At 30.3% G+C, this 18,144-nt stretch overlaps 1 protein-coding gene across 1 annotated transcript in view; it reads right to left on the bottom strand.

Moving 5' to 3' along the window:
- Positions 1 to 307: 307 nt before the first annotated feature.
- Positions 308 to 18,144, bottom strand: part of LOC119832230 — a 55,051-nt gene continuing 37,214 nt past the window's right edge. The window contains exons 3-4 of the mRNA XM_038355883.1: positions 14,142 to 14,200; positions 308 to 2,246 (exon numbers count right to left, since the gene is read on the bottom strand). Of these exons, the coding sequence (XP_038211811.1) occupies positions 1,346 to 2,236 (891 nt within the window). The 5' untranslated portion in view covers positions 2,237 to 2,246; positions 14,142 to 14,200 and the 3' untranslated portion in view covers positions 308 to 1,345. The remainder of the gene's footprint in view (positions 2,247 to 14,141; positions 14,201 to 18,144) is intronic.

The raw sequence follows: 18,144 nt of genomic DNA, 5'->3' as shown, positions 1-18,144 counted from the left end.
GTGGGTACTCACAAAAAAAAACTCTCGGTCTGGCAGAACACAGAAGGTTGACCACCTACTTGTCCATTAAGAAAATCGATCAGTGAAACGATGATGTTACATATAATCTGCCCCATACTCACTAGAGGCCTCGGGACTTTATGTTACTAAGGATTTTATTCCTAACGTTTAACGTTAAGTATTTAATACAAAATTGACAAGCTTTTACCGAAATAAGTGAATTATCATAATCATAATAACTTTTTATCTATAGCAACTCTATTTTAGCTAGATTGAGAAGTAAGGGAAATAAGTAGAAGCATGTTTTCATCTCGTTTTTATTAGATATCATTTAATAGTAAATACACAAAAATAGTATCGAAATAATTTTTTCAGTCAATATTATTATCAATTGTACAAATAATGCTTAAGTACAAGAATAAAACTTTACATACTTTTTACCAGAACACATTCGATTATTTTTCAAAAATTTTCACATTTATTTTATTTTACTCGTAATATGCATTTTTCAAACGAGAGCTTTTAGCCTTAGTAGATTTAATTATCTATCTATCACATAAATAGGTAAATAATGTGGACCTTTATAACGTAGATACATAAGTCTTAAATTAAATAAATTATGAGCAAAATGCATTATTCTTAAATTTAAACATAAGGGACGGTTTTAGCACGCATTTTGAGCACAGTTTTGTACGTCTTATTCTATAAAAATAAATTAGTTCAAAGTTAATTTAATAAAATAAATTATGAAAATGTAAGTAGATAACTAATGCTTACAAAACTATCTATTGCTTACTCTGACTCAAAATTACTTAAGACAGTTGCTAAATTAATAATCTCCTATATTGTTGATTACATCGATAACGAAACCTTTATTATGTAGAAAATCTTTATTATCTAGTATTACATTTAATTACTTACATAATAAATATAAAGATAAGTATATTGTTCTTAGAACTTTAATAATAAATTAAACACATAATATGTTACTAGATGACTATAACGAATTATACATATTATGTAGTACTACACAGGCGTATTTCTTCGGAACCTCTGTAGGTTGTATATACCTACTGTGGCTGTGTGTGACTTAAATACATTGGGCGTCATCCAAAAACTATGTTAAATTTCGTATATTAATATCAATCATTTTAAAATACATCTAAGTATTTGTCTTTTCAAATTTGTGAACATTAAACGATCCTTGTCGCAAACATTGACAACCTTATTACATCTAAGCCTATTGCAATTTTATGTAGCTATTATACATTAATATCTCATCAGACTCCAAAGTAATGTGGGCTCGATACGAGCCATTTAACTTCATGTACCAATAAACAAAATCTTAAGGATAGAAATTCTGAAGAGCATCCGAATAAATGGAGTTATAAGTGTCTCGTAACACGTAAACGCTATCGCCAGGTTTTCCGTTAAACACGTACGGACCCTTCAAGTTGGTGATCTTAGAATTACTCGGAGCTGGTTTTGGTTTCGGTTTTAGATATGATGGAGTATTGTAGCTGGGGCGAGATCCAGAAGGCATCAGTTGTTGAGGTCCGCCAAATCCATATGGGTCCATAGGCATCTGTGGCACTTGAGGGAAAGCAGGCGCGCCACTCCATTGATAAACTCCTGTAGGTTTACCATTTGACACGAAGTCCAAAGGCAAATTAATAAAAGGATCAGACACTTGGGATGGGACACTCTGTGGCAGCATTGGAGGCATCGGTGGGCCAAGACTTGGTGGTTGTGACACATAACCTAACCCTGGTACAAACATGTATGGAGTTGGCGGTAATCTGATATAGAAGATGGGAGAGTTGTCATATTGGAGAGAGTTGATGTTATCATTGGGGAAAGATTCTCCATTACCATTTTTCTTCTTATTCTGCTGTCGGCGTCTCGATGGAATGGTACGTGATAAGTCATCGTCATCGAAATTGTCATCGTTTACAGAAAAAGTGACGTCATCATCATCGTCTTCACTGTAGTCTAGGCCCGATGACAAGTAAGATGGGAAGTAACCAAATAAGTTCAATGCTTTATTGCGTCTGTTATTGGGTGCAGGTGTTTCTGTTGTGGTAGTCTCTTTAAATTTCTCTTGCAATTTGCTTTGTCGGCTGGTGCTCGTTTCCTCTGGGAGAGATGCGTCTCGCGATCGTCTTGACGGCGCACTATGTGTGTGAAGTACTAAGCCCAGGAACACCAATTTGATTAGTAGTCTTGAACAACCCATGGTTATTTATCTGAAAAGACAAAATTACATTGTATCACATCTATTCATAAAAAATATTATGATTAATAAGTATTTATTGATATATTATATAACACAAGACGTGCTGAGATAATTTTATTTTAAGTCAAACTCTTGATTGTCTCCTATACAAGTACGCGAAACTATTTTGAATTTAACAACCAATATAACGTATGGTAACAATGGTATATTAGAAGATATTTAGCATACTTTAATATTATACCGTATGCAGTAGGAAGGAACGTTTGATAAACAATTCCTTTTGTAAGCTAAACCGATTTACCCATAATTGTTGATAGTTCACCGACCACACAAATAACCATCTGCTAATGTCCAACGCAGAGTAAGATAAATTGTTAGACAGCCTGTGGGAGGAAAGGTATCAACACCATAAATCTCTAGGTGACCACTGTTAGGCAAAATGGAATCCTGAAACCAGTCTTGTCTGTAATTGAAGTAATTATTTAAAGCCCTCAAATGGTTCTACAATTAGGCATATCATGGGTGGAATTCTCGCAGAATGTCATTATTATAGTTCTGCCTTCTTTCAAGCATTCGTCATAAAAAAAAAAATAGGGAATGCAAAAACCTTTTATTAGATACTAGCTTTTGGCCGCGGCTTCGCACGAGTTCATTCGGAGTAGTGTAATAGATTTTAGATTGTTTTTATTTTTATTTTTTTTATTTTGTATAGATGTTATTATATAAACCTTCCTCTTGAATCACTATATTTATTGAAATAAAACCCCATCAAAGTCCGTTGGGCAGTTTTAAAGATGTAAGCAAGACATAGGGACAGAGAAAGCGATTTTGTTTTATACTATGTAATGATACTCAAATATCTTGTATATGCGATCGAGCATTAAGCCAGCAATTAGGTGCCTTAAAATACAATTTACATTTTAATCGGTATTGAGTAAAGCCGATAATTTACTGGAGTATCTGTCGTGTGTCACACAAATTGACATGTAGCTACCTCAGTACTAACTATGTAAAAATATGCAAATAAATACTCCATACCACGAGACAAGAACGTGTAAATTGAATTCAATACGTAATGTTTGTCCGTCGTTCCTTTACCACTGACAGGGTGTTAATAATGCAACTCTGTGGTTATAGTATCAATCTTCCTTATCTTAAACTTGTAATAGGTAGCATAATGGGTGTTTGAAAAATTGAAGTGTTGATAATAATTATTGATGTAGGGATGAAGGCTTGTAATATGAACGTCGGTTGTTACGATTAAAACGACTTTATCTACTTGGTAATTAAAAAGGATGCAGACAAATAAGTTTGCAATTATTTAAATTTCTCGTTATAAGTACATCGGCGCTTTTTTTTTTAAATGACTCATTATTTTTATTTAAAACTAGCTGTACTCCGCGGCTTTACCCACGCAGTACCTGATCTTATATAGCCTAAAGCCTCCTTCAATAAATGGGTTATCTAATACTGAATGAGTTTTCCAAATCGGACCAGTAGCTCCTAAGATTAGCGCGTTTAACTAAACAAACAAACTCTTCAGCTTTATAATATTAGTATAGGTCCTGCTTAAAAGTAATACTGTGTTGAAAAAATAAAATTAGAACAAATTTTCATACGACATATGGGTGCATCTTCATAATAACAAGAGCACTTATGTTACAGGTTCTTAGGAATCTCGTAGTCTAAATAAGGTATGAAAAATAGTTTGACCATCTTTGGCTTTACGTAATAAAGATTTATGAATACTCTCTAATTATGGGTAGAGGTACGTAAAAATTATGTTTTTAGTTATTAATTAATGAATTAAACAATATTATATATAAAAATACAAATATTTAAAACAAATTTTACAATAAGCGACATTATGGCTTATGAAAGACCAGTCTCTCCCAGGCAACCAACACGAAACAATACATAGATGTTGGATACTGCATATATTAAGGAATAATTACATATTAAACTAAGAAAATTATATATTACATTTGTATAAAGTAACATTACATGTAGATTACAATAATATGAATAAATGCAATTATAATTGAGTAAAAAAAATATGTATATTGATTCTAATGCACAAAGTAGCTGATTTTGCTTTGACAAGAACGTTTATTGCAAATAAAACAAAAAAAAGTAGTCGTTTTATTCATAACATTAATTAATATGACATTTCTGACGCCTATTAGTTGCATTAAAATGTTTAAGCATTAATGAGCAATACGATAGCACAACATGCTTATCAAATTTATATCTCAAGAAAACCAGATTAAATAAACTTAATTGCGATATCCGATAATGAACATTTCCTATTCGGATACCTCAAAGGGCTTAATTGCAATCTAGTTTTATATGACATCATAATATTTTAGTAGGTGTACAGTTGATGTTGTTTTGATTTTATTGTATGAAATCTTTTAAATAAGTGTTAATAAACATTAAATATTGACATTTATTGGATGATGACGTAGATTATATTTTAATGCATGTCTAAACAATAATTTTTGTTTTCGCAAGACCCTTATATGCGATGATTTAACATTTTTTTAAAGTTATAATGTATCACATTTTGATTAATTATGTAATAAAAATTGTAATTTTATAGTATTATTACTGTATACTAAAATTTCTACGTATTAACATATTTCAGTAATGGCGTTTACAATACAAGTAATGGAATTTATACAATGAACAAAATGGAATGACAAAAGTGTTCCCATATGAGAAAACAAATAGATTCGTCATCATTAACTTCACATTAAGTTGTAATAGAAAGAAAGATGAAACTCGACTGCGGGTCATTAGGCCCTGACACCTGCGTGCTTTAAGATTATAAAATTACGATTTCAACATTTTCATTTCCTTATAGACATCACTTCTAGTTGCTATGAAAATATGTATTTTTTTTATTTACCAATTAGTAACATCATAGATGTTCACTATTTTAATTAAATTATGTGTGGGTTACGTATATACTTTATTTCAAATCGTTGTTATAATTATTTACTAGGTATAGTTATAAAAACCGCCTAATCGTTATACTATTCATTCGTCAGAAATGTGGCCTGAAACAGAGCCGTAGGCTCAATTTCCAAGATTAATAAAGTCGACATATTCACATGCTGTCGAGGGGGCGGAAGGTGTACATCATTCCGCAATTATTGGTTGTTTCTATATAAAACCGTTTACAGCTCTGTTATTATGCTATATTCCGATGTCTTGGTTTCCTTATCAAGTAGCCTTACATCGGATATGAGGTTATAAACGAAGCATGAACGTATTTTTATAAGGTTATAGTGTATTTTATAATATGGGCTGTAAGTTACAGGACTTGACAGTAGTGAGCACAACATTATTTATTTAATTATTTAAAAAAATGAAAGCTTAACAAATACACTTAACTACACCGTGACAAGACTTCCTTCAGAAGCGCTAAAACGAAGTTTTCAATTGTGTCATACAGTTTATTGATAGAAATAGCTTAAAGACAAAATTGTTTATAAGCTAAATTTAAATAATGTAAAATAAGATTTATTAGACACTAGAAAAAATCACAGAAAACTTGGACTGGTAAAACTGGAATGAAAAATAGTTAAGTTTTTAGAATGTGACGCACAAACTACGGATTATCTTAATTGGCGCTACCATTTATGCCTTGCGACCTGAGAGTGCAACCCCATCTAGTTTAATTGGTGAATTTTACGATCACAACTATTAAACGAAAGAAGTTGGCAACATTTCGGTACACATTTTTGCGGCAATTAACGATGGGGAATCGTGCTATTCTGTTTTGCGATAAAATATACAAGAAGTTATTTTTTTTATATTCAACATTCGAGCTTCATAAAGTAAAAAGTTGGTCTACGCAGTGGGCAAAAAATAATTTTTTAGATGTTATTTTCAAACCAGATAAAAGTTGTAAATCAATCTTATACTTTTTATAATAGTCCCGGCCTATCAAGCCAACGTTTTTGTTAAAACAAATGAAATAGCCATATTTCCACACCAGGGATACAGGCCATTTAAACGATTTAGAGCTTAATCCATTACGAGTGGTTTGGTCAGAAACGCCCGTCTTAGTATTTTGAGCTTTTGGACATGCGATCCACGTAATGTTTTCCGTTACATATTGGACAGTTAATTTAATGTTATCATAGTCTAACGCTGACCTTGGACTTTTGTATATTGTATTATGGAAGAAAATTGTTTCATACAATAATAAGATGGATATTGATCTACGTATCATTAACAAAAAAAGTCAACTTAATTTCGATCGAACTTCGTATTTAAAAAGCACACTCGAATTCGACCTTCATTATTATGTTTTAGTATAAAAACGTTTCATTTGGTATTTAATGTAACATATAGGATTAAACTAAACTCACTATCAAAAATTAATCACTAAAATAAAAACATTTCTCTTTATTATGTAGAAGAAGAATGTTTGATATTTCACTAGTAAAATTAGTAGATATTTATTGCAAGTTGTGTTCCTGTTCAAACTACTGATTAATTTTATTTCTCGACGTTTCATATTTATATTAATTATTCGAGTTCCTTCTCAGCAAAAAAACATAGGATAAAAACCTTAAACAAGATGTGAATAACCTGAAGCAACGATCAAAATAACAGATCTATTTCATAAAATGTGATAATGAGCATTTTATATACGTTTATTGAACTCAATTATATCTTTAAAGATACACTTACGAATTTGTTCAATTATTTTTTGTTAATAAATCAACTTACATGGTTATACGCATACAACCAAAATTGGTCTGGGTAAGTGTGAGTCGGTACACTTTGCATTTAGAAATTAAAAAAAAAATATATGATATATATTTATATAATTTAAACAATATATTATACATATAAAATAATTTGAACACTACATTTTTCATTCCACTATTTTAAAATAAATATCAATATTGCACGTTGAAATTTCGAATTTTACAGACGGCCACACTGTGTCGAAATGAAAGAATGAAACCTGCTTTGAATATAAGTTTAATTTTATATGATGTTAAGAACAACCACGTCTACAATATTATCTATGCGACGCAGATGACATTGAATTGCAATATAATGACCGCAATTTGCGTCAAACAAAGCATGGAGAGCGAAAGTTTACGATGATAAAGTCGAGGAAATATTCCAAATCGATACTTTTTAAAACAAAAAAAGGAAACGTTTATAACTATAGTTTATTTAATAAATAGAAAGGCAAATGTTATGCTCGGTGGTAATGCTTTACTTTGTTAAGCACGACTACCTATGTATCTTCTATTTCCTGGAGCAATAATTTATTGTACACTGATAAAACAAATTTAAATAATTCATGAATCTATTAACAAGGGATAAAAACCAATCACTGCATGTGTTTTCTTTTATTTATGATACGTTATTCTTAGAAAGCAATTATTGTAAAGTAAAATTATCGAATATATCCACAATAATAACAAAATTCATATTTGTACTGGATTTTGAGTATTTAAAAAAACTTTGTATTAAGTGGTTATAATTGGTCTTATCGACTATAATAATAGGAGTGAAGTCTATATCAAATTAGCAACAGTGTGAGTTTTATAAAGTAGTTAATATAATAATTACAAATGTGACCAAAGAAAACAATTCAATAAAAAAAAATGTGATATCGGCATGTATTAAATAAGATTTTTAAACTTAAAAGGACGAAAGCAAACCTTAATATTTTGAAAAGGAAGAAATATGAGATCTAATTTTGAGTATAGTCACTTTTTTTGTAACCATTCTTTCTACGTTTCTGTTCTAAATATATAATACAAAGGTTTACCTTTAACAGACAAGAAATAAATCTATTTCCTAAGTATAGTTGGGTTTATACATTTTCAACTTGTAATCCGGTTCTGTAACTAGTTTATTGTAAAAAAGCATTCATATTATACAAGCGCAGCTTCGTACAAACAGTTTGTAAAGATCGTTTTTTTATATAAATCGACATGTTTTCATGGTAATTTGAAGCTTTGAAGAGTTAGCGCACTTCTACGTTGTCCAAAGCAGTAATATATCGTATAAGTTATTATTTGGTTATCTTCATGACAAAGCTAATAAAATTTAAGACGCCCATTTGCTTTTCCTCACTCTTCCCAGTTCAATCTTTCTTTTCAGTCGTAAATTCTTTCCGTGGCGCTTAAAACTGCCTTTTATCCATACTATATCATTAAACATAACTTCTTATTGGCAGCCAGATCAATGACTTCTTAATTGGCCTGATAGAACAGAGAGGTTATTTCGATAGGTTTATAATTTAATCGCGCGGTACAAAAACTTAATGTGATCACACTTGTTAATTAGGATATAACAATGTAAGTACAGCAATAATGTAGGTAATGGTTCGTAACAACCGTTATTTAAGCTAATAAAATTAAACGTATAAGCGCGAGCCGGATTGATTAAGAATGTAGGTACTTATCTACCGATTATTTTTTTACATTTTTTGAGGAATTAAATTTAGGTTTCTTGTTGCATATGTAGAGGAATATTATAAAACCTAATCTTAATGTACTATACTGCGTAATTATTTCAGTGTGATAATTATTAATTATAATTCTCTAAACTATTATTTTTTTCTGTTGTCTACAAAAATGTTATATGTTTTCGATTGTTATTATGCGTACGCCTTATATTGTAAGCAATTACGAGAAAATAATTTCCTAACTTAATTGCAAATGAATCATATCATTGTACTGCTGGTGTATCATTGAGTAAATAAATACATTTAATTTTGATTTACATAATCTTAATTGATGTTATTATATATTTATGTGCTATTTATATAAATAAATATTTAAATAACACAAATGATATGCGCTGTCCTGTTAAAATATTGTGCGCAATAAATTTTTTAAGATAATAATACAAAAGGTAATCCGACAGATTTATCGAGGTCCGTAATTCAGTAAGCATGTTACTTTTACTTATGTATCACGTAAATCTTTTATCGATAATTCTTTACTTTCTGCATTCGGTTATTTATTACCAGTGATACCGATTCACTACCGTTAAATACGAAAATTTCACCGATCATTATAACATGATATTACATCACATAATTGAGATGATTGTACCCGATGCTTGTACCGACTCATCAAAAAACATTTTCCCTATGTGATTAATAACTTACCTTCCTTTTTAATGGTGTAAGAAATTTATAAATCGGTTTAAGCTTTTTTGGTATAAACCAACAAATATAATGTATTTAATTATGTTGAGATACATAAGATAGGTTGGATGGTAAACAAAGTTTACATTGTTAATCGTTCCATTTCTCATAATGAATAAAATTTATTGGATACATATTTTACTTTTGGATTTTACAATCGGACAAACCTACAAAGATCTTTTGACAAAGTGTCATATAAGTTATAACAGCAACACAGGAACGTCACAAAAAAAAAGAAAAAAATAGTTTTTCCATTTTAAGTAGTTACCTACTAGCAGTCTACGATCAGTTTAACTTTATATCACACTTTTTATCCGTGCTTATCTCTATTAGAAATACACATGCAAATAAGAAATATTATTTTAATGTAAAAAAGGCGTTATTTTTAAACATAATGCTTTGGCGCCAGTTAACTATATGCGAATAGGGTGAGTATATTGTAATTAATGACGACACAATGCATTTATATTGTAAAATCACTGTATGGAGGAAAATCCTACTAATGTTATAAATGCGAAAGTTTATAAGGATGTGTGTGTGTGTGTTTGTTGCTCTTTCACGCAAATACTGCTAAACCGATTGCAATGAAATTTGGTACGTAGACAGCTGGACGACTGGAATAACATATAGGCAACTTTTTATCCCGATATTCCTACGGGATACGGACTAACGCGGGTGTAACCGCGGGGCGCAGCTATAAGTATTACTCTAAACTATCAAGGATATTAAAAGTGTTAAATAATTTATTGAAACATTAGGAAATATATTTAATTTAAATTTGGTACCTATACTATGTATAAAATTTAAACGATGATGGATATGGATATGCCATGCCTACATTTTAGATACTATTCTAAAAATGTTTATTAAGAAACGCCATTATATTTTGCACTATATACATTTAAAACGATTTTTAATGATTTTGAAATAATAAGATACACCTCCCCATTTTGTTACAGTCACGAAAAGGGGATTACAATAAGGCTATATTTTTTTTTTCATATAATTTTTGAATGTCGAACATTAATTGGGTTTATTAATAAGGAACACGTCCCCATAACGTAACAGACATACACGCAGGGGTAACAAACAGGTTGTTGCCAACCGCACATTATCTCAGCCGGTAAAGGCTTTCCCTTACAGCGAGACTTGCACCATTAACCCACCAAGCAAATAGTGGACTGCGGTTTCGTGCACGTTTCTAGGATTCGCACTATTTGTTTATTTTATTATGGCAAAAGAAATAGCAGGGAACGCGAAAGTGTTGACGTGCGCTTCAATGTAGGTAAGGTAAATAAAGAATGAAAACTTCTGAAAATTCATGGTAAAGATGGCTTAAGTTTAACTAAAGAGAATTAGAGAGGAATGGAAAACTTTACACACACAATGGATCAGAAAAGCTTAAAGTCCTAAACAGTTTTTATATTTATTTTGTAGTGTATTTTTGCTATTCAAAAGTTGAATCTACTATTTATGATTACAATTACAATTCTTGTATGATTTAAGCTTAAAATTAAAATAACACATGAAATAATAAATACTATCTAACGTATCTTTCATTCTGAATATAGTACCTAATGCGTGTCGAAGACCCGGCTCATAAGCAATAATATAAAAACGTTAAATCAATGGTACATACAATATTATAGCTTATTATTTTAACGCCGGTAATTCTATTGCTAGCTCTGAGAGTCTACTATTTAACTGGAATGTGGGCAATGATAACATTGACTTTACTTGCCGTAAGCGATTTCTATTTTTAATATATTCAAGTATAATCATTTTTAGATAAGCATATATTGATTAAAATGTTTATTCATTATTCTGTTATAATTAACGACCAAGCTTTGATTCAGTTGTCTAGAATAGGTCTAGAATTTAAATAATATTAGTATACGTATTAATAAATGACATTGTTTGTGTACAATGTATGTATGGATCACATGGAAGTTTTTTCGTAATGAAATTTAATATACATTTATTATTTTTGTATTATTTAAATGCAAAACGAGTAAGTTGTCCATTCAAAGAAGTTCTAGTTATATTATTGACTTAATATATGGGAAAGTATATAAACATATCAGAAATAATGATTAAATAGGAGTACACCTAAATTTTATACTTCCGTCTAAATAGCAAAAGGAGAAACACACACTCACAGCAAAGGAGGTATTTTTGTTTCATAAATTTAAAATTGATCATATCTCTGTAATGTGTTGATGTATAATTATTGACTAAATGCATGTAGAACGGTAAATATAATTTATCTGTAAGAACTATATCTGTGACTATTAGCTAGTATAGTATTATGTTATCTGTGGTATTACTAAAGCTCAGGGCGCCAATTACATCCTACAATAGTTTCATTAAAATAACGAAACATTGTTAGTTTATAACTCGATCTCAAACATACTCTTTATGAGATTTTCAGATTCCTTTCCTAAAAATTATTTGGAAATATTAAACGGCATATTATGAACAACATTTTTATACATTCCTCACAGATAAAACAATATATAAACAGTTTTACATTAGCACAATACTAGAACTCTCATGAACATCGACCTACAATTCAGGGGCCAATACCAGTAGCGAGTTCGAGTGAAATCAGTTGTAATGTTTACACCAACCACTCTCGTAACGTAATCTATACACCAACTAGCTTTTAGACCACGTTAGACCTTAAATAAATATTCAGTGGACCCATTCTGCACTTACATTTGATTATTTAATTTAACTTACCGTCCTTAAAACAAACGATATATTTTTAATTCATTATGAATTCTTTGACGATCTCTTCCAAATGTTAAAATATATATACGTGAAATATAAGTTGCCATAAATAAAAAGAAGACATTTCATTCTAGAATAACAATAATCATTAACACATTTTATATTGAGGTGGAGCGAAATAACCTATAAATCGCAGTTTAAATACGCATAGTGTTAGACAGATATCAATATGTTTCCTCATTTGAACGCATACAAGACTAATAGCTGTTATATTTAACAAATAATTGACTCCGTTTGCTATTGTTATTACAAGTAATTATTGAGCTTTCGCCGTAATGAGCTTGGGAATATGTTCCTTCAGGATAAACTGTTATATTATTTTAATGGCTTGTAGGAAGTTATTAGTTTATGAGGTATATATTTTTATAATAGTACTAACCGTGCACGTCGTAAAATCAAGTATTGCTTTAACTCATTTGTTATGGGAGGACATCATATGCTACCAAGCTACCAAACTACCATGAATAATCAAAATCCGTGCTGTGGTTTTCAAATAAAAAAACGACCAACAAATACATACATCATACATCCAGCCTCATAAACTTTCGCATTTATAATGTTAGTACAATTCACTAAAGAGATTTGATGGTTTTCAAATGAGAAGAGCCTGCGTGAACAGTATTTTTCGAGATCATTTTAAATTATACATTGTTATAATTATAATTATAATAAATGCTTTAAGTGTTTCAAATTAAATATAACAACAAGTATACATGTCTCATGTGTTTGTGAAACTAGGTTTAAAATTTATAATGTAATTAAACGGCTGTAACGTATAAATAAAATTTTCTCTTAAAGCTCGCTGCGTAAAAGTATCCCAACGATGTGTCTCATTTTATATAACAAGACTTTCATTATAATTACATATATTATGTCATTTTCGTCAAGTAAACCACAAATTGAGTTTTTTAAACTAAATGAAAGTAAACTGGCGTGTAACCTACCGCATACTTGATTCAACAAATTAAAATTTACAAACAATATAACATGAGGCCTACTTTCTTAAAAAACTCATTTGTATTATTGTATGGAAAATAACAATTATTTAACAACCGTATCAATGAGAGATCTCCACGTGTATGAAAGCGTGACACGAACAATAAATTCGATGTTTGTTTAACTCTTGAGATGAATTTGATAAGTGATAGATCCCATACTTATGAAAGCCTTGCTTTCCGTCTTATTTTCCGAAGAAAATTATAATTAATTTAGAAAAGTTTACATGAATGTTTTGTCGCGATTATTATTCTTATTGATAACTAGACGCTCCACCCGTGGATATCAAGCTTCCTGTTTTATTCCAAGTTTAATCGGGATAAAAACTATGTGTATCCCAACACCCAAGACAGCTTATATCCTGTCTGTATACCAAATTTCATAAAAATTTGTTCAGGAGCTTCAGCGTGATTAACGGATAAACATCCAAACAAACAAACTTTCATATTTAGAATATTAGACTACATACTATCACATTATTAGAGAAGTTTCCATACCCATTAATATCATAAATGCGATAATGTGTTCGTTTGTTTGTTTATCCTTCTTTTACTTTCTGTTTTTATATGTGAATTTTGTGTCTGGAGATAGAGAAGACTGGAGAGTGACATAGGCTTATTTTCATCTCGGTGAATGATATAATTTCCAATGGTATTTCTAAAAATTTGATATTATAATAAGCTTAGAAACTGATACCTAATTATTTCGTGTTAAATAGTGTTTTCATAAATGTTAAAATATTATAAATTACAGCGAAATCAATTATTTACTGTTACTTCAACAAAACAATTACATCAATTAGCTATATCGATTAAAAACGTCAAAGATAGCTAATTGCTAGTGCTCCGGCGGACACTGCCGTTACAACTGCAAGTAAGTCAATGTTTCTATGAACTGACTCTAAAACCTAAGCCTTACCTTATTTGCTGGTGTTGTAATTTGTGCCCGGAACAAACCGCTCGGATTGATGAATTGATCTGAAAAAAAGGAGAATTTATAAGAGTTTTTGCTCGTTCTGATGGTATTATTAATGTTGTTGCGGGAATCATGTTTGTATCGTTGTTTTATAAATTCTTAGTGTTCTTACCACTAGTATATTTTTTTGGAATTATACGACAATTATCCCTTATATTATTAATTGCTAGCTAATGCACGCGGCTTCGCACACTTTAATTTCGGAATAGTTTCATAGACGTTACTATACATATAAATCATCCTGTTGAATCACTCAATCTATTAACAAAATAAAATACCAAAATCCATTGTGCAGTTTTAAAGATCTAAGCATTACAATACATACATATGCGGGAAGCGATGCTTTATATCCTACTAATATAATATTATAAATGCGAAAGTTTGTAAGGATGTGTATGTTTGTTGCTCTTTCGCGCAAAAACTACTGAACCGATTGCAATGAAGTTTGGTACGTAGATAGCTGGAGAACTGGAAAAGCATATAGGCAACTTTTTATCCCGATATTCCTACGGGATATGGACTAAGGCGGGTGAAACCGCGGGGCGCAGCTAGTAATAGATATTGTGAACTTGAATCTTGCTACTTGATTGAGCTATTATTTTTTGTAACCCCTACTTTAAGCCACCAGAGTTCTTTTCCTCATTGCAAATTGAATCCAAAGGAATCCAAAATATATATTGAATGAAACTAAAACGAAAGAGGAACGTTAAATATCTACCTACATAGTCATATATTATATGGCCTTTTCTAAATATATCAAAATACTATATTTATTTTGCATGAAAGGTCAACGGACAGTTTCCGTTAACAGTTAGCTACCACATATCTATCATCTTTTATTGATTGCTCATATTTGTTTAAAATGCTAAATAGACCAGATAAAGGAATAATACATCCATTAATCTTATAGAACTTCCAAATAAAATAACAGTGAATCGTTTATGTCATAATAAATTGATCATTGTTTATTGTTAAATGTTTAACTTTTTTTTATTTGATAATAATTTAAATGAATGATTATTTATATCACATTAATATGGATAGTAATCGAGATAATATATGGGTCCGTGTAGGAGTTAAAACATAAAAATTGTCTTTTTCCTATTTATTATATTAGATAGATACTATAAGAAGATTAAATTTTGAAACACAATGCTGCTTACTTTTGGTTGATAGAAGAATATCTATGAAAAATAAGAATAAATTATTTATAACATATATTCATTTAGTTCATTTTAAGTAAGCAATTCTTAAATACACCATAACTAACAGATAATTATTTAACAGCACCTAAGTCTAACACCCAAACCATGTCGTAACTCACCTGCCCAATAAATATCCGAACACGTAATATTTCACTTCTTTAATAACACCCAAACAACACAGCAATCAAATATCACATTACAATCATTATGTCAAGAACAAATTTGTCAAATTGTCCGTACACCTGCCGTGTCGGGCATGTCTATACAATTAATTAACAACAATTAATCGGTTGGTTCCTTCAATTAACTAGCACGAGCCAGCTATTATTTCAACTGTTACGTAGCATTGAAAAATACCCGTCTCTGTTGGGTTCCACGTCAATTGTGACTGACTAATAAAATTAATTTGTCAACTCTGTCTGCACTTTAAAAAGGTAAGATAAAATTTTCACTACCAGTCTCACGAAATTACTATAATAAAATGCTTTTTATTCGCTTTAAATCTGTTATACGCTACTATGCTCTGGCTATCGTAACAATTGAAAAAATGAAAAAGGAAAACCAGCGTTCAGCGTTCATTTTACTACTTTTTAGTAAACTGTTTTCCTTATATTGTATAAATGATATAATAATCATCATTAATATAATCTTAACTTGAGCGCTATATGAGTTTCTTACTAATCATTTCGTGAAATTACCAAACGCACACATGGAAATTGCAATTGAAAATAGTTTTATATGTATTTGTAAATGTAGTTGATCAGTTTAACGATTTGTTAAATATTTTTTTTTAATTATACAGAACCTTCGCGAATGTCGAATTAGTTTTCATTCAATAATAAATCGCTGCATTTGTTACGCTTTTACTGTATTCCATAATTTAACGGTCATGCATCGAATTTAAAATTACAATATGTTATATCATAACTATCGAGAAATCGTATTTTTATATAATAGTTCAAAACGATATTAAGATCAATTTTCCGCATATAGCACATCGCTTTTATGTGAATGTTTAGTTTATAAAATTTTATTTACAGTGTTTATGGTATAATATCAATGAAGATTAATGTAAATATGTACCTACAGCATTTTGAGAGCAACAGTTATGCGAACAATGTACACATATATTTATTATTTCCTGATATATCGATAAGGATAAATAATAAAAAATAATACCATATTATAATATTATGGGGTCTATAAATCAATTCGTATTCCATGAATTAAATTAAGGTTGCATATGAAATTATATTAAAGTACCCAATTTACAAACTTCAAAAGTAATATTTACCATAATTCTCGTTCATTTGTAGAAAAGATTGACACGCCTATTATTTGAATGCTATAATCATGTTCTGTCGTGATAATCATTTCCTTTAATAAATAAACTCCTAGATTGCACTTATGTTTAACCTTTCACTTATGAGCTAAAATATAGTTTATGATTTCCATATTTTTCACATGATTATATGTTTTAAGGCTATTTAAATAATTATCAAGGAATAAATAAATTTTGTTGTTTTATCACCCACCACAGAAACAACTTTCAAACTATGTTGATAAATCATGACAATCATGATTTAAATATTTTATAACCCTAATAAGGAATAACCAACAGCTTAATAAAACGCTCTTATTTCAAAAAGCCATTGAACAAGGAAGCAGGAAAACAAATTGGTATTTTTTAAAAACTACACAAAACATTAAGTGTAATTTAGGACAATAAAATCAGTGGTTATTTAGGATTGCGTTTTAAAATTAACGGTGCATCACTTCTTCAAGATGGCGGATATTTTTTAACAATGGCGCATTATTTTCGTGACAAATGGGCCGATTAAGGACTTTCGAATTTCTTACCGCACTATAATAAAGATCAAGAATCGAAATCATTTTCTCCGAACACACATTTTATCATTTAAATGATCATATCAAAACATAATCTGCAAATATATTATGGAGTATTGTCGCGGGCCAGCTTGCATTACAGTTAGAAGAATTGCAATAACATATAAATAAAATATGTTTGTATATTTTATTTACATGTAAGAATGAATCGCCGAAGGAACTTTACAAGACTGAAAGAAATATAGAATCGTAAATAAGATTTATATGAAGGCAAATGTGAAGTAGAAGACTGGTATAAACACACAGATATTACCATAGATAGTAGACAGTAGACAGTAGGTACAAAGCAGACACAATAAATAACAAAAATTACATACCATACCGTAAAAGTGGGAAATATATAGGAACTTTCATCAGTAACCTACCATTAAAATACACCCCTCATGTTTTACGCTGACCCTCACCGTAATTATGGTTCAATGATTTATTAAACATTCAATATCACATTGATTAAATACCCGTAATTTTAATTATATAATAAGCCGCGTAAATCTTTCAGTGACATTCAATAAAGCAGCGACGATACCATCATGTACAAGTTAATGATTTCTCCTAATGTCAAGTTCGTGAAGGGACGGAATCGTTAAGGTAGGTTCAGCTCCTTGTGATCTTGTGATTAACCAGAAGCCGCACGAACGCCAGTGACGACTCTGATTTGACAAGATGTGTTAATTTACGTTCTATAAATGATATCTTTAATCTATATATGCTTACTAGCTGCACGCCGCGGCCGGGTAGTCGTTTATCGTAATTGGAATAATTGAAAATCAAACGAACTTACCAAGTGAAGTTCGATGACAATTATGTGAGCAGCTTCATTCGAAGCGATTTAT

Source organism: Zerene cesonia, chromosome 15, assembly GCF_012273895.1.
Source record: "Zerene cesonia ecotype Mississippi chromosome 15, Zerene_cesonia_1.1, whole genome shotgun sequence".
Lineage (NCBI taxonomy): Eukaryota > Metazoa > Arthropoda > Insecta > Lepidoptera > Pieridae > Zerene > Zerene cesonia.
This window is presented reverse-complemented; position numbering and strand designations above follow the sequence as displayed.